The 18,727-nt window shown below is 37.3% G+C and overlaps 2 protein-coding genes across 7 annotated transcripts in view; both read right to left on the reverse strand.

Annotated features, from left to right (window-relative positions):
• Positions 1–1,998: 1,998 nt before the first annotated feature.
• LOC103712120 (Leucine-rich repeat (LRR) family protein) lies at positions 1,999–3,468 on the reverse strand. Its single transcript, XM_008798544.5, has one exon. It carries the CDS (start codon positions 3,400–3,402, stop codon positions 2,206–2,208), a length of 1,197 nt encoding a protein of 398 aa, XP_008796766.3. The 5' UTR covers positions 3,403–3,468; the 3' UTR covers positions 1,999–2,205.
• A 2,460-nt stretch (positions 3,469–5,928) lies between these two features.
• HMA1 (heavy metal atpase 1) overlaps positions 5,929–18,727 on the reverse strand; it is a 31,799-nt gene continuing 19,000 nt past the window's right edge. Inside the window, exons 7-14 of one of the 6 annotated variants that reach the window (XR_015970985.1) lie at positions 17,771–18,012; positions 14,694–14,799; positions 12,385–12,549; positions 9,543–9,759; positions 8,023–8,210; positions 7,849–7,935; positions 7,156–7,513; positions 5,929–6,216 (exon numbers count right to left, since the gene is read on the reverse strand). Coding sequence is in view for 4 of the 6 variants with exons in the window: in XM_039116039.2 (XP_038971967.2) it covers positions 7,331–7,513; positions 7,849–7,950; positions 8,023–8,210; positions 9,543–9,759; positions 12,385–12,549; positions 14,694–14,799; positions 17,771–18,012 (1,203 nt within the window). In the remaining 2 variants the exon portion in view is untranslated. Of the gene's footprint in view, positions 6,217–6,917; positions 7,514–7,848; positions 7,951–8,022; positions 8,211–9,542; positions 9,760–12,384; positions 12,550–14,693; positions 14,800–17,770; positions 18,013–18,727 lie in introns of those variants that run through there. The other 5 variants (XR_005506996.2, XM_039116041.2, XM_039116039.2 and 2 more) reach the window with 5 other exon arrangements.

Below are 18,727 nucleotides of genomic sequence, written 5' to 3' on the forward strand. Positions count from 1 at the left end.
CTTGACAATCTATATAGCAGAACTTTAATTCTTTAGTGGTTATGAATATGTAGCTTAATATATTGAGGATTACGGGTTTGGTATTTGTGTTTGAATTTAGATGCACTGAACCAGTATTGGTTTTATTTAATGGACGACAAAATTAGATTTTTATTTATTATATTTTGTTTAAGATGAATTTGGAAGTTAAATGAAATATTTGGCTTCATATTATTATGGATTGTATCTCTCGGTAGCATAGCCGTGTTATGTCCTAGATTTGGGGCATAACAATGCATGCTAAGTGCATTACCGTAATCTACCATTGCAACATTCAGCAAAATTAATGATGTCTTCTAATATATTAATGTTGTTTGCAGGATATATAAACCTAGCAAGCAGATATGCCCCACCATAGTCCCACCATTAGCAAGAAAATATATGATTATTATTGCATGTAGAGAATATACTAACAAATGACTCATGATCTCTTCAACTTTGAAATGAAAAAGCAAAAAAAAAAAAAAAAAATCTAGTGTTCATCAGCAGCTGTAAAGTGGCAGAATGGAATGCATTAGATGGCCCCAACGTGCACAACTTATGTATCTTAATTCCTCAGCAATCAATCAAACCTTCAGAAAGAAAACAAAATAACATATAGGCATTCACAGGGGGAGATACAAGAAACGAAAATGACCAGGTTTTATCAGGGATTCTTCTTGTTTTCTTTTGGCGTAATTGATTCTTCTTGCTTTTAACAAATAAAAAGTTCGTAAACAGAGACAAGAGAACGTGTACCATGGCCCCCTACAATTGTAGTGTATTCTTCACACCTTCTGGAAATCAATGGGCATCACAAGCTTCCAGTGACCACCGACATATCTATCACTTCAGCTTGGCTTTTAAACACTACAAGACGTGCAAACATGAACAACCTTTCACCACCCATCATCCCTCAACCTCTAAAAAAACAAAAGTTGTGAAAACATTATGATAGCTTTCCTTATAATTTTGGAGGCTTCTCATTGCCTTATAGCTCATGTATGCTAATACTAAGATACATGCAATGCACATGCAAAAATTATGAATTGGCTATAATCACATACTAGAAGGGAGCGAGCAGCCGATAATTTTTTATATATATAACAAATATAGTCTCAATTTTATCTGATGCAATTTTATTATTTTTTGTAGTTCAATTCAAATTAAACTAATCAAAGTTCTTTTATCTTGAGAGAAGCAAAGTGCATTTTGATTAAAGGCCAGGGACGCTGCACATATGAGACACAAGAATGGCATGCTAGGGTTTAAACGAGTTTCTTTCATCGAAAAAAGGTTAGAAATAATAAAAAGAATTATATAACAACTATTATTTTTTATTATTATATCAAATGATCTTTATGTAAATAACAACTACGAATTGAAACCTTTCTATTTATTTAAATGCAATAATATTGAACTATGGTGATCAAGTTGCCATATGGGATTTTCGATTTGGAATATGGTTGTTTGGCTTCTCATATTAATTTTCAGGCGATTCCTTTTCTTCATTCAGCTCTCATTCTAAACTCTTTCATTTTTTCATTCCTTCGAGATTTCTAACCTTCCTTGCTGATCTCATCCTTAAGAATTACGGTAGACTGAAGTAGCCCCAGATCGATTTAGGTTATGATGAGGCAAAAAAAAGTGGTGCAGTAGTAATGGTGGTAGCATTGGAGGTCACCAAAGAGGGTTGGTGGCGTGGGACGTAAGTAGAAGATCAAAGTAGGTAAGGATCATTGCAGTGGGAGATAGGGAGGGCATTAGAGTTGTTGAGGTCACTAAAGAGGGTTGGGGTCATTAGCAGGGGCAATAGGGAGGGGTTGGAGTTTGTCAAAGGGAGTCATGTTTGCCAAATAGAGTTGAGGTGGTCGAAGGAAATGTTAAAAAAGGGGATGGAAGATTGGTGATTAATGCATGAGAAGGAGATTGCAAAGAGCCAAATAAACTCTAAATTTTTCTTTCCAGAGATGTCTTGAGTGAAGCATGAAAAAACTCCGGTATTTGATGTCCGTTTCAATCATAGTAAACCGTTATTTACCGTACAACGGTAAGAAACGACAAGAAGCCTTGTTCTATATAACAATATTACAGAAAACTATATATTATTATTGTTATGGCGCATAATTTTACCCGCCAAAGAGACCCAAAGCCAGTAGCCAAAAACACCACCGCCGGCGAACCTCTCTACCGATCCAAATAAGAGTGGGGCCGCCGCGGCCTCCCGTCGACGCCGTATACCTGCTTGCAAGCCGCCTTCGGCTTCTGCGGGGGCGAGCACAGAGGCGCCGCCGGTGGGCATCCCCGGAGGCAGTTGTCCCCCAAGCTCCCCACCAGCTCCCCGCTCCTGAGGAGCCCCGCCGGCACCGTCCCGGTGAGGAAGTTCCCGTCGAGGAACAGCCGCCCGAACGGGACCCCCTTCTTGGCTCCGGCGTACTCCGAAGGGATGGCTCCCCTCAGCTTGTTGTGCCGCACCGACAGCGCCGCCAGAGCTGGGAATCCCGCCAGCGCCGCCGGCAGCTGCCCCTCGATCCGATTGATCCCCAGGTCCACCGCCACAAGCCGCTGCCCTGGCGGCGGCGGCCCTACCTCGACGCCCGATAAGCTATTATTCGCGAGGTCCACCTGCTGCAACGAAGGGAGAAGAAAGAACCACCCCTCCAGCTTCCCCTCGAGCCGGTTGGCCGCCAGTTCCACCACCTCCAATGCTCGGAGCGGCGCAAAGGTGGCTCTTTTAATGGTCCCCGAGAGGGAATTCCCTCTCAGAGCCAGGTCCACCAGGTTGGGAGGCATCGTCTGGGGGAGATTCCCATATAGTCGGTTGAAGCTGAGATCGAGCGTTCTCAAACCGGACATGGAGCCCCAGAACTGGGGGATCAGGCCGGCTAGAGAATTATGAGAAAGATCGAGGATTTGAAGTGAGGAGAGCTTGGAGATGGAGGACGGAATGGTGCCGGAGAAGGAGTTGGAGGAGAGGATGAGCGTTTGGAGGGAGGAGAGGGAAGAGAGGGAGGCGGGGATGGGGCCGTGGAAGGCGTTGTTGGCGAGCTCGAGGTGGGCGAGGAGGGGGAGGTTGGAGAGGAGCGGGGTGAGGGCGCCGGAGTAGCCGGCAGGGTCGAGGGTGATGGAGAAGACGCGGTAGGTGGCGGTGGCGCCGCCGCCGGTGGTTGTGCATGTGAGGCCGCAGAGGAAGTGGGAGGGGCCGGGGCGGCATGGGTCGGAGGAGAAATTCCAGGAATCGAGGCAAGACGAGGGACTAATAGAAGCCGGGGAGATGGCCGCCTTGAAGGCAGCCAAAGCCGCGACGTCCGACGGGGCGGTGACCGCACCCGCCGGGACGAGTGATACTACCCACAGGAAGAGTAAGTGGAAAAAGATGGACATGGTGTATGCACTCCTTCCCTCCGAGTCCAGTATCTTACCTACTTTATATATTTCTATGACGGGGTGATTTCTTTATTTGTATGACGCGGCACTACTTTATATATTTTATTCTTCAATTACTTTTTAATTTTTTAAATATTTTTTTGATTTTTATAATATTATTTTAAAAGTATAAAATTATAACATACTAAACTTTAGGTGCATTTTTGTCGACCAATATAAGAGTATAGGATAGGATGACGGAACCAGTCCTTTTTTTTTTTTTACCCTCCTATCATATGGCATTGCTTTCTATATTTCTATTTGGTTAAAGTTGCTAGGCTTTTGTTTGGGCCGGAAATTTCAGTTTTGGAAAAATTTGAATTTAAAATGGACCGTTATCTTCTTTTTTTTTTTTTTAGTTATTCTAAAGGCTTTAAAATACTTCCATTTTAGTCCCATGCTAGAAATGTGAAAGCAAGTTCTCTTGCTTTTATGGAAATTTTATTCTTTATTTGAGAGCTTATTTATGTAAGAATAGTCATATCATAAAAATCCAATTAATTTGTAGTTTTGTACTATGTATGTAATATATAGAAGTATGTGAAAAATGACCTAATTTAAAGTTTAATCCACTATAGTTTCTTCAAATGGAATCAACATTAAGTAAAGTTCAGATTCACAAAATACCGCATCCATTGTACAATATAAGTTGTCTAGATATTCTTTTTTATGATTTAAAAAAATTAAGTCTTTATTAAGAGATTGTCACACATTTTAATTTTGAAAAGATTTAAATTTCAAATGGATCCTTATCCCCTTCTTTTTTTTGGGTTTTTTAAAGCTTTAAAATACTTTCTTTCCGGTCATACATTCGAACCATAATAGCAAATTCTCTTGCTTTTATGGAAATCCTATCCTTGGAAGCCCAAGTCGGGCTTCAAGGACATTGAGTCGGTGACCACGCGCATTCACTCGGTGCAGCCGACCATGCCGTGCTGTGCACGTGTGCATTTCATGGTGGGCGAGGCAAGGTTAGGAGATACGGTGTTTCTGAAGCATCGTATATCTCCGAAACTACCCCATTGCTTCGGTCACTTGAATAGGTCTGTAAATAGCATATTTTTTACATCCCTCTCTGGTGCTGTCTCTGTACTCTATGCTTCTAAGTCTGAGATAGACGCAGAAACTCTTCTCACTCTTTTTATTTCCATATCGTTTCCTTTTTCCAATCTTTTTGTTTGAGCAACCAAAGGAGTCCATCAGATCTAGCGTCCCAGCATCCATGCTTGTTGAAGAACGATCGGCTTGAGCTAGAATATTTTACTTTAGCAATGAGATAGCCAGAGATCTACACGTGGAGGGCGAATCGCGTTCTTAGAGTATTCATCATATGTCTCGATCCATTGCAATTTCTAGATACAATTTCGCCGACAGTTTCGTGGAACCTTTGGGTGAGGAAAGAGAGAGCAAGTGGGGTGGGGTAAGGGAAAATAAGTGATTGGCTTTAGTAGGAAGGAGGTGATTAGCTGGCGGAGACTTTGCTTGGAAAAAGAGGTCGTCTGAAAGGGACTGATGACCATTCCACTTTGAATTGTTTTGTTTGTTGGAAGGTCACTCACTGAGAGCTATCGTTTTCGATATTAGACCAACCCCACCGGGGGTTTTTAATGATATTCTTCTGGTCCCAAGACCCTAGTTTTAACATGGATTAGTTCTGTTTTTATTTTTTTTATTGTGACAGGCTCATAGTTTGATCACTGTTGAAGCTGCTATATATAAAACTTCGTTCTTGTTTGGAAGGTCAAGCTGTCACAGCTGTTTTTGTTGTTTTCCAGATAATGATCATATGTTGACTTGTGCTTTTAGGATAACATAACATCAAAAGCAAGGTGGAGCGCACAATAATCATCCATGATTTATTATTCTGAAAATTTTGCAGATAATGATCATATGTTGACTTGTGCTTTTAGGATAACATAACATCAAAAGCAAGGTCGAGCGCATAATAATCATCTATGATTTATTATTCTGAAAACAACAATATCACCTGCCTTCTTAGTTTCATTTAGTTGTCATTTGCTCCATTCACTGACATGCATCCTTCCTCCGCTTCTTCCAAAAGCCAGCACCAATGAAGCTAATCCTCAGTGAATCATTCAACCCCTCTTGAGACCTGGCCATTCTCGGATCATGTAGCAGGTGAAGATGTTTGGGTTTATGGGCTAAGCTTTTGCAAAAAGATGTTACTCATGTGTTTGGCAAGAGAAAAGGGGGCTTGTTTTGATGAAGATATGCTTGCCGTAGCAAACACGTATGTCGAAATGGTTATGAATCGAGCTTTAACCCATCAGTTTGTGGGCAGAGATCTATGCTTCTCACCTAATATGAGATTCATCTAAAGACCAAGTTCTGATTAAAAAGCCCATGAAGCAGGCAGCAATCCCCGACCTAATCTCTAGCCACCTGCAGTCACCTTTTCAGGAACAGAGAGGGCTATCATGCCCTGCCATGCACTCGAGCCTTATCTCTGCACATTTTCCATCATGCACAAGTAAAACAAATGTACCATAAACTAAATTTTACATGACTGGGTGCCAGACCTGCAACCAATGGACCAACAGTAGCACACAAGTTACCATCTTCCTTGCAAGTGGTTAAGTTAGTGATGACAGACAAGAGCTGCAAGTGCTGCGGTTAGCAAGTTAGAATCCACTTTGTTAACAGAGTGGTTTGGAGATCAGTCATGGGCAGGTCTATATCATTGATGAAAGTGCTTGCTCAGAGTATTTCCACTAACAACTTGCTCGAAATGTTGTCACTACCCTGTGATGCCTGCATTATATAAACACAAACAAGGGTCAGATGAGATGCCTTACTGCATTGTGGCTCGCACTCTTCACAGTCTCTTCTTCAAGACAAAAGATTACCATGAATAAAGGTTACAGTAGATCTAAATAAAAAAAAGCCATGTTCCCAAAGAGTAAGTGAGAATTTTCTGATTTAAAGGCAAACATTCATAAATACTCTTGGAGCAAATCAAGAATTTGAAGAGGAACTGCATAAGAAAATTATAAATAGTAGGTTAAAATTAGCAGGCAATGCACAGATTCATTAACCATAAAGAATATGGAGCCCCAATTTTAGCCACCCATTCAACAATTAAGTTTCCTAATTTAACTCATAAGTGAGTTACAAATACTATAGATTGCCAGCAGATCGTTTAGTCGATATTGCTTCAAATATAGTCCGTGGGCACGAAAGAGTAAAGAAAGCAAAGGCTGGGCGCTTGACAGCAAGTTTAAATCTAAATACCAGGACATAAAATATACAAAGCAGCATTTTGTTGACACGTAATCCATATTGACCCATAGTGTTTCCTGCTTATAATTTTTAACCACAATTATTAAACAATTCATTGTTTCTAAACATATAGGATCAAGCGTTACAAAAGAAACTGGAACTGTATGCCATTGTTTATAAACGAAAGACTGCAAAACAACGAAAGTCAGTTCTAAGAAAGATAGGGGTCAAGATTCAAGCAAAACAATGGAAATACATAATTTCATTGCATAAAAGCTATTTAAGATGTTTTTCAACACATGCTTACATCTGCTTATATGACGGTTTATATGAAACCTTCAAAGCACAACATTAATGCAGATAAATGACAATCAGCCTCCTCACCGCTACCGAAGTGAGGAATCTATTTACTTAGCATTCAACATTCTTCCATTTTAAAGAGCTTACAAATGACAAGGCAGGAACAAACACCTGAGAACTAAGTGATGCACTGCAGTCGTAGTTTTTGCATCAAAATATAATTGCTGATGATATAGACAAAAGATACAATTTTGTGCATATATTCATCCTCCACACGTAATTTAGAATCATCTCTCAAAAATTGATTCAATTGCAACAGGACCTGTGAAATTTGATGTAGTATATATTATAACGGAGCTGCCTGAATTACGTGATTCCTTGGAGGCCTCTTATTGAAAAGATCAGCCACAGACTTTCTCAGTCTATCCACTAGCTGCTGTAGATCTTGTAGCCAAGACCATGCCGGGTTATTAAGGGCACGAATTGAGTTCAGGCAGACGAGAAGGGTCCCTCCTTCATGAAGAAGAACCTACATTTGAACCACAAAAGAAAGATGCATCACTAAACACCAGATTGGTAGAGAAGTCTGTTGTGACTACAAACACCAGTTTAGTAATGAAGTCTGTTGTTGAGCACAACAGACTTCTTTAGAAGCACATAGGAATGATAAGGGGCATAGCCCAACTATATTTGGAGGCATCGATTCACAGTGACATTAAGAGGCTAAAGAAAAAGAATATCACATATGGAATTAACCATAAAAGAAATTAATTCATTCAAAGAACCAATAGTGACAGAAAAGAACAAAAAAAAGGATGTGAAGCTATGGCTAAATATCAAGGAAATGTAGATGTGACAACATACCGTCAACCAAAGAGGAAGAAAACCCAACACTGAAGGAAGAGAAGCAAAAAAAATGCAAGATAAAGCAAGCGCAACACTTTGCTTGACCTGCAAGTACCCAAACTTTTGAAACAATTATATAAATAGATCCATGTTAAAATGACAGGATGATTAAGAACCTAACAAGGACATTACCAATGATGTTGTTTGGCGAGCTTTGGCTATAACAAATGGAACACCAGAAATGTTATCCTGCAATAACAGCACGTCTGCAACAGCTATTGCAGTTCCACTAGCACGTTGAGCCAACACGATACCCACAGTTGCAGCGGCAAGTGCAGGTGCATCATTGATACCATCCCCTACCATTATCAATCCTCCACCTGCAATGTAAAGTATAGGACCATCTCAAAGAAGTACCAGGGGTAAGTCAAAGCTGGGCTGGTAAAACTATATTCCTATTAGATAACCATAACTGAGCTTCTAAAATGAAAAGAACACCGTTGGTCATGATCTACATGGTCTAAATTACCTAGAAACCGAAAACTATGGGCTTTGGATGACTCCAAATATACAAGATGAATTTGGTCCTCTGATCTGAGGAAACTACCACGGACTGTAGTTAGCTTTTAGTTATTTGGTGCCCCAAATCTTACTTCGTACAATATGCAGGAAGCCGATTGAGTCAATGAATCCAATTATGTATTTCAGAGGACTCCAAATGTACAGGAAGACTGCAGTTCTCAGATTCTAGGAAGCAACTACTTACTGTGGTAATGGGATATTTATCTAGGGGCCTAACTAATATATTGACTATTTTATGATATGCGGGGAGCTGATTAGGTCAATGAATCCATGTATGAGAATGGTAGCCAGGAGGGTACCCTGCTCACACAATCAGGGACCTAACATTAACTATACAAGGTTCTTTCAACTTTACTATTATGTTATGATTAAGGTGCACCAGGCGAAATGGTTGACATGAGATGGTGGAGAACAAGCTTAATTTTAAGTTGGAGGCCTATTTTCCCCCTCATTTTCAGCCTCTTTCCAAAGGCCCAAAGGGACTTCAGATTTCCATGGTTAGTTATTGTGTTATGATAACTTTAAAAAAGTAGGTAGCTGATGTGGCACTAAAGTACCTAAAGAGAAAAAAATAAGGAGAGAAAAAAGAGAATGGAGGAGAGAGAGTAGTAATTACTCTTCGACGACTTTTGCCTTGATAGATGGTCTTGATTTCATCTTCTTTGTCATCATGTTCCTTTTCTCCTTGCATTCTACATGATCTTTAAGGTATAATGTTTTCAAATGCTTGATGGATGGTTGGTACATGGTCTAAGTTTTTATGTTTGCAAATCCTAATACGATGATTCAACTTCTTCAATAATGAAAATTCAAAATCAACAATATCATTGCATGCACTGGGATAAATATTATTTGGATAACAAGCCTATGTTCTGCTGCACCACATCATCTATCAGTACAAAACTAGGCTGAAGTCATGAACAAATAAAATCTGAAAGTCGATTTATTTACAGAAGGTTCCTGCAATTGCATGCTATACCTAGCATTTCTGAGAAAATTCATCATGAAAAAAAATTACTAAATATACTAATCATCAGATGACTAAACAGTTACTAATAACAAAATAATAATTACACCTTAATTTTATGATGAGAATAAGCCTATCTTCAACAATACCAGTAGTAGGATACCTGTATCTCTAGAAGCACTTTTTACTTTGTTGAGCTTATCCTCAGGCTTCAAGCAGCAATGCACTTCATTAATGCCTACAGTATCAGCAACTCTCCTTGCACTTGACTCATGGTCACCGGTCAGCATCATTATACGAAGCTGTGCTTGATCTTTTAAAGTAGATATTACTTCTGCAACACCATGTCGGGGCTCATCCTCAAAATGGAAGAGAGTTACCTAAAATAGAGATTCCCCCTTACAAGTCAAAGCACAAAAAGAATGCATAATAATTACTTAATATCAAACTTCAGTTTTGATCTGAGTCAGATTAAAAAAAAACTGCAACATATTTGCTAAAATTCATATACTTAAAGGGGCTAAGAATAAGCTAAAAAAATCAAAAGAAAGGAAAATATAACAAAAGAAAACAGAAAAAAATAAAAGTTTAGAAAAGGATCTTTAATTGCCATTTTGGAGGGCATTGTTTGATAACAAGATATAATGGTGCAATTGGGATAATGCTAAATAATTCATGTCATTAGTTCTAAATTGATCATTCAAAGTACTAACTTATAACAGTAGTAGCAAGAGAGCTAGGGTTAGTTAAGAAAGATGATAGAAGATATGCTTCACAAACTCACCAAGAAGAAAATATCAACTCATTCATGACATATGAATTAATAATATATCAAGTATCAAAGTACAAAACATTCTTCACCGTTGGCAGATTTGAGAGGGTCCCACCCTGGGGACGAGGGTGTGCAGGAGACATGGCTCCCCCAAGATTGGCAATTTCTTTTCATTCATTTAAAAAAAAATGCTAGGCGCACCCCCAAACTCATGCAATCATATATGGCGACTCCTTCTATTATTTCTCTAATAAAAAAAATGCCCTCCTCTCCTAATATGTTGCCCAATAAACACCGTGTCTCCTCTATAATTTTAGTAATGACAATCTCATCTAATTGAAATAGCAATCTGATGTCCTTATCTTTTTAATTTCAGTCAAAATTCAAACTCAACGGACCACCCAAACTACTGCTTGTATATTTTCTCAAAGCCCCCCCCCACTCCTCTCTCCCCTCTCCACGTTTTATGATATCGTATACATGAGGATGCCTCACTAATCTTCTATAAACCATGCTTCTTTTTTTTCATAAAAAAAGGATTCACATTTCTTAATATACAATTTATTGCAAAAAAGGATGATTGATGAGATCCAAACACAATGCAGTTTCCTCTAAGTAAATTATGTATTGATATTTCTAGCACTGGTATAGAACCAGCCTATTTTCTTTTTTAAAAAAAGGTCATAAACCACAGCACAAGCGCTCTCTTTCTCTCTCTACATGGAAAAAACTGTGGCTGAAGGGACAAGTCCAAGTCTTGACTCTTAATTTCTCAAACTCTTCTCTCCCATTCCTAGAATGTAGAGGTAACTTCTCTATTTTCCCTCACATTTTGGGCTTGTCCGGCAAACTTCCGTCAAACCCAATGGGATTAGGCTTCTCTCCCGCCCCCGCCCCCGCCCCCGCCCTCTCTCTCCCTCTCATACACACACATTCTATCCCATTGTGCCAAACAAGACCTTATTTAAAATGTATATTGAATTTTTTAGTTCTTTATTCTATTATACGACACCATACACTTAGAAGAAATCTATTTGAATAAAAAGTATAATTCTAAATAAAAGTATAATTTCGATGGTTGTTAAACCAAGGTTTGCCATACTAGTCAGTATCGTACCGTACCGATACCGAACTGGCATGCAGTTTCGTACGATACCGTCGCTTGGCACGCCTCGCCGTCTCGTATCGTATACTAACACTATAATAGGATGGTACCGATATAGGATTCGGTACCAAGATAGCGAACCTTACACAAAATTATAGGTAACCATCTATAATTTCTTGAAATTATTCATAACTATAATCTATAAGAAAAAAAAAGTCGAGGTGCGAAAAAAACACATAATTAAGTTGTACAACAAATTGTTTGTTAGTTGTGTCTACCACTATTACATATTAATTAATGTTTTTATGCTTTATATTATTGGCCCCCTCTCCCCCAAAATACGGAAAAAAAAAATTCCTGCAGATTGAACTTGTTTGTGCACCAGATATATGCATTCATGATGATTTTTAAGAAAAATCTCAAATATTCAATTTTCCTCATAAAGGGAATAAAAATATAATTCCTGATTGTTTCTGTCATTTATAGATAGAAAATTGGCCTTTTTCCACCAGTTCACTATAGTAAGTTGTTAATCTTATGTTTGCCGAACCCTGTGAAGTTGCTACAGGTTGAAAACTTACATCAAGAATTTTTTTTCACTGCTTTTTCTTACTTTTAAGGAACTTCCAACAGTCCTTGGATGGCCACTTGTCTCTACACTGCTATCCCTTTCTGAAATCCATACATGTTTACATTAAAAAAGACAATATCACATCATGATTAAATTAGCAAATGATATTATTCTCAATTTTCATTTAGCTCCTTGATTTACCCGATGCAAAGATGTTGACAACGTTGTTCATTTCACTTGACAGATTGTTAAATGTTGGAAGCTATTTTAAAATGCCAAATCCTTAGTTACCAACTATAGATATCTTATCAAGTGATAAAATAGAAGTTATCCCTTGGAACTTACATTAACTAAAATATCTTTTAGAGATGGTCGAGGCATGCTTTTATTTTTATTAAGGGAGAAGAGACAATGAAAATAGAGAAATAAAGCATATACAATCATGAATTACCTCAGATGCAAGTTATCCATATATGCAAGCTTTGATGTGCTATCTTATGAATAAATCCTTTATAAATTTGCAAACCTAGACAAGTACATGACAAAGGATGACTTACCTTCTTATCGACAGAGAGAGCAGCTTGAACAAAATCATTACCATAAGCAGATGTCCTCGCTGCTTCCTTTATTTTTGAGGATTCAACACTAGATTTACACAATGAGGCAACATACTCGACAGAACCAAGCGATGCCTTTAAAAGCTCTTTATCTCCAGTTAGTGACTATATCAAAGAGAGAAAATGGTGTTAAATTAGTAGGCAGCATAATGAGCTTCAAATGCAACCTTCTCATTTATATCCATGTAGAGCTAAAAGTGGTCTACAAAGTCATGCAGACAAGCACATAGCAATGGTGGCAAGAAAGGATTACTTAATCCATGAATAAAATATTATATACTATTGCAGTGGGCCAAGACAAACAGAAGTAGAATTTTGTATTTACATAGTGACTCTTTCCACCTTCCAAACACTAAATAATGCATGCAAGATGCAACCATGACAATAAAGTTATGAAAATTGTTCTTCACAAATTCTCTCAAGCTCATTTAGTCGCAGCTATTTATCTTTATGATGTCAAAATGAGACTCCCAAGAGAGGAACATTCTGTAAGATCGACCAAGAAAAATGTATCAAACGACTTTCTTTAGCTAAATAAAACAGCCACAGAATCTAACGGAAAAAGAGAGATATTATATGCTATCTAACAAATAAAACAATTAATCAGCCACGAGTATGCATGTTGTTTAAGTTGTTCCCTAGATACCAAGGTCAATTAAAGTCCCAAAGATACTTAAGCTAGCAAATAATTGGGATAACTTTATATTAAAAGGATAATGACACTTTGTTAAAGCAGCCAACACTAGAAACAAAAAGCGGCAAAGTCGGAACTGTTTGCAAATGTCAACAGGATGTTTCAAAGTTTACTGCCTAGCCATGTTGGGTTATTATCCAAGTGTTGAAAATTATTGGCATTTCTAGAAGCTTTAAAATTGGAGTGCGTATGTAACATATGGCTAAACAATGTTTTGCAATTAGTTTAGGATAATTTTAGTATAGGAACTTCCTATTTTATTTTTTCTGTGAACAAACTTTTTAATAATCAACCATTTCTTTTGTCATGTTTATCATATAAAAATCAAGAAAAGTTCCAAAGAGAGAGCTAAGTACTTTAAAAGTAAAAATGTGGAATCTGGTCATTTAGTTCCAATAACCTATTTTCAAAGTCAACTCAACTGCCTTAGTATCCAGGCTTGTCATATGAGATGTAGCAGTCGTACCCTGTGTAAAGCCATAATGTCTCCCAATTAAGATTTTTACTGAAGCGAACTCCTAGTAGACTTTCTCCTAAGAAAGAGGAAAACTATTATGCACAACATAGGCATTAGTCAAACGAAACAACAACAACAACAAATAAAATAGGGTGTCAGGCCAGCATAGATGGGCCCACAAGAAAAGGAAAATGATGGGAAGAGTTGCTTCCCTAGTCTTCCAAAGTGTTCATCTCCCCCACTTTTTTGTCTCAATGTCATACTAATTTCAATATTTAAAAAATAAAATCAATTCTTGTTATTAGATGAGGCCCTTTTGTAGTGGCATCTGCTTCCCAATTGAAGAGGTGGTTCTCCAAATCAAGTTCTGCATAATCACAGACGCTGGTTGTCATGAATTTAGATAAATACCAACTAGACTTCCCAGACTGCATAAGATGTGATCTCATCCATCCATCAGATTGATGTCTAGCAGTTGTAAATTACCCCAATAGCATAAATTGTCAGAACCCGATCCATTAATTTTTAAAATTAAACTAAATTACAGCAAAATCCCACTAGTCCATGCTCTTCTGACCATTTAATACTGTTCTTTGTAGTTTTCAGCTGATTCACACTAGCAATAAAGAACATAACCTTCCATCATTGCCCATTTCCATGATCAGTTAGGACATAAGCATAAGCTTGTACAGAAATTTATCAAATTTGAGACATTTACATGTGGAAGAAAAAAGAAAATGAACACTCATGGTGAAAATAATCACCATAGCTGCACAGTAGGAAAAGATAAAAGAGTATACAAGACATTAGATTTTGAAAAAATTTTGAAGCATAGAAATAAAGACTTGCAATGCAAAAGTTCACAGAGTTGTTCCACACAGGCCTGCCATGCTTGATAATTAGTAGTTGCTTATTACCAGCAATACTTTATCACTTCTTGAGGATCTATGTCAAAATTTAAAAGAAATAGCCTAAAAAAAAATTGAATCATTTCACTGGAAATGCTTCTAAAGCAGCATGTAACAAAATGGAGCTTGCTTGGACAGAAAAATATGTGAGGTGATATTAAGCAAACTGAGATAAGATGCAGGCTACTACCTTGATACCAGCCAATGTCGCAAAAAGACCTCTGCCAGGCACACACTCAAAGCTTTCAACAGAAATGTCTGGAAGGTCTTTCCCTAGACTGTGATCTACAACTGCTCTGCAGAGCAAGCAGGCATAGGGCTATATGAGAATAAAGTTTTTCAATGGGCATACATAACTTGAAAAACCTTTTTCTGGGCAACAAATATAAACCGATCATACAAGTAAACAGTCGAGAATAAGTTTGCATGGTTCTATACATCAAGGTAAATTATAATAAAAAATTTCAAACTTAACCGAGTTCAATTTCTTCCCTTCATAGAGTAGCCAACCAATAAAAAAGGTTTTAAGTAACAGAACTGGTATGAAACACACACTGAAATCATGCTAGAGAAAACATTATACAAATATAGACTAATTGAGATGAAGAAACATTTTACTAAACTCAGAATAAACAACATTGGCAAATAGATGTTTACCTCCAACTGGGATACTGATAATTGCAAGTCAGGATGTCGGAGTGTCTAAGACATTTATCAGAGGACTAATAGGTTTTAGTTTGGTTGTGAAAAAGATATGGGATATTCTAAGTGCATGTTTACACTTGCTATCTTTTGCATTTGTTATATACGAAATCACTTCTAAGATAAGGCTCCATGTTACGTGCTATTAATGGATGATGTATGAATCCTTATGGTACTAGAATTGGGTTGAATGTTTCTACATAACAAAGAAAACAAGTAGAGGGTGTATGGCAGTAATCATTAGAACAAAACCAGAAAAAATGCAGCAAAAGTTTAATGCAATGACCATGATTAATATTGATTACCAGTGGAAACACCATGCAATCATTTTTGCTATATTCCATCCATAAGACAGATAAAATAAACAAGATATAGTTAAAGAAAAAAAGAAAAAGATAACTGAACTTAAGAGAAGTTTCTGACATAGCCTGCAACTACCGCATGCTTTTAAGACATGTCATTAGGTTATGAAAACAGTAATGCTGCCAGAGTTGCATGGACCAGAATATCAAAAACCAAAATGCGTTACGAAGACAAGATAAGAATCATGGAGATAAAAATCTTCAGGAACAAATGTGGCAAATCTAGAAATTATAGGAGTAATATGTGCATATTGGAGGATGCTTAGAAGTTGCACCATTTAGAAACGAAATCATGAATAATCACTAAGATCAACGGTTATGTCAATATAAATCTGTTGCCCTGATAATGGGAAGGTTGGAGCTGTCTAGAAGAACTAAAAAGATGTGAGGAAGACCAAAGGTAACAATGTAGAAGTTATGCGAAATTTTTAATCCTCAATTAAAATTAACGGAAAATAATTTAGACATATGAGATAGTTGACTAAAACCTGTCACTTATGGTTATGATGCATACGTGCCTTCCATGTAGGTTGCAATAGTTCTCCATATCAATAAGAACCCATTCTCCCTTAACAAAGAAAGATGTAATGCAATAATAACATGAACATCAACATTCAATGGATTAAGAATCTCGAATCAGACCAACGCAGCATATAACAAATGATAGATTCACTATAATACTATCAAACGGAAGAGAATGAAAGAAAAATCTAAGTCTAAAATATGAAATTGGTACACATTCTTCATCATGAAAGTGATCAACACATACTTTCATGCTGGACCCCTCCTTTTTTACTTTATTTACTAGCAAATATGCATGTGAAATGCACGTTAAACACAAGCATCTCCAGTATACCATATATCATCAAGGAGAAGATAGTCCGTGCTGTAGATTTAGGAGTGACCTACAGTATGGTATTTGGTAGAGACTGGAGCTGGCAAATTAGGATTGACTAAGAAATTCATGGTTTGAAACAGATTTGACAAGTCAAATCTGTAAGTAGAAAATATTCTGTGCAAGAGAGTTCACCTCCTTTATCATACAAAAATGGAAAACAACAATCCATGCCAAAAACTTAGGAGTGATTCGATGGTTGGGATCTATAAGAAAATTAGGAAGATTATGAGAAAGAGAAGCGAGCAAGGCAGTAAGGTTCAAAAGAGCTTACTTCTTTTCCTTTTCAACTACGCCACATAGGAGAAATAAAAACTCCAAGTCTGGGAGGGATTATGGGCCAGAAATCTGCTGATTCAAAAATATAAGAAAGTTGGAAATATGATTCACTTGTTTCCCTTTATCCCTTATTGCATAAAAAAAGGAGTCTAGTTAAACAAGAGTGATTTATGGTCATGATTTAGCAGATATTTAGAAAAATTTAGGAGACAAGAAATTGTATATGAATGAGAAGTTCACAATTTGGTATGAGGTAATAAAAAAATCATATAATAGTACAAAGTTTACATAGAAAAAGAGGTGGTATTTGTGGCATAGAATTTGCATGAGATTCCAACATGGATAGATGAGTTTTTTAGGCAAACTTTCTTTATTTTTGAGGGAGGGGAAGGGGGGGGGGGGGGGGGGGTGGGGTGGGGAAGGTGGTTTAACTAGGCAGAAGTGTGGCAAATAATGTACAATGATGCATAAGTATGTCTCCTCAATTTTGCTGCTCATGGGACCTCAGAACTAAATGAATGAATATTTTCGCTTAATTTACTTTCATATGATGAAGAAATCAAACAATTGCAAATAGGTTCAACAACCCTACTTAGAACAAAGAGGCTAACACACAATTGCAACTGTTGCAATCACTTTCTTTAGATCATATTATGGATGGAAAACTACAATGAGAATCACTAGCAAGACTTTAAGGTTCCAGAATAGGGAACTGCAGCATAGTTGAATGTGGTTTAGGTCCCTTCCTATAACTTCAGCTTGTACCTGTATCTTCTGGTAAAATGCTGGCTGTACTCTTATAAAGAGTTCTTTAAGTTGTGGTATGTACATTTTTGAGCTTTTACCCATCAAAGAGAAATGGGAAAGCTTTTACCACCAAAAATAAATTGAAAAACAAGTAGCAGGAAATTAATTGAGTTTTCCTTTTCAATGAGGATTAATTCTTTTTGACAAACAATTCTCATGACAATAACACAAAGACATCCAATAATTTCCATTGCTATTGTTTCTTCATTGTTATTGTTTTACCTTCCAATAGGATGAGTAGTTCCTTTTTCCATTGCTGCAGCAACAGCTAGAGCTTCACTTTCACAATTTGGGATACAACACGATGGAACCTCAGATCTGATCCTTCCTTCCAAATGCCCATGAATGGGCTCAATTGCCTTGCACATAAGCTTCCCTGTTGTCAGAGTCCCGGTTTTATCAAATGCAATAGACTGACAAGCTGCAAGGGCATCTAATACATGCCCACCTTTGAGCAAAATTCCCTACAAAAACAAAGGAACAAAATCAGACACACTAATAGCATTGTATTAATTATACTCATAAGAGGAAAATAAGAAGATAAAAGCAGAAGTAATAACATAATCAATATACTGACATTTTTAAGTATTATGTGGAAAATAAAAGAAAAACTCAACATACTGCAATCCAGGAAAACTACAAATGCATACAGTAATTCTAGCAATTTTCCTTGGAGTACCCAAAAAAGTAGCAAATATTTTCCAATCAAGAATCTAGTTGCACCACTTGAGTGCAATACTTAATCCATTTGTAATCAGTTTAAATTATGACAATTGATATAAACATGCAATGCCAGAAGAAATCAAGCCTTCCGATCCAACAACTTCAAAATACATGTATCATCAAGGTCACATCCATGTTCATACAATCAAGCTTCGAGTTAAGGTATACCTTGCAAGGACAAACATATGCCACACAAAGAATTAAAAATTATTTAAAAAACACCTTGATGAAGTTCGAAAATATTTGGGAGTAGAGAAAGGAAAATAAGATATAAAAAGAGCATAAGAAACTTATGGTATTTAGGTATGATTCAGGAATATTCACAATTTTTTAAGTTAAATATATATATATACACACACACACACAGCGAAAGGAAGAGGTAATCCAATATGCCTCCGACACGCGGAGTGACGTCATGAAAAACTATTCGACAATCCAGAAAAAAGTTTATATATA

This window comes from Phoenix dactylifera, chromosome 11 (genome assembly GCF_051530095.1).
Source record: "Phoenix dactylifera cultivar Ajwa chromosome 11, Ajwa_hap1_PhDact_Kaust_v1.1, whole genome shotgun sequence".
Taxonomy (NCBI): Eukaryota; Viridiplantae; Streptophyta; class Magnoliopsida; order Arecales; family Arecaceae; genus Phoenix; species Phoenix dactylifera.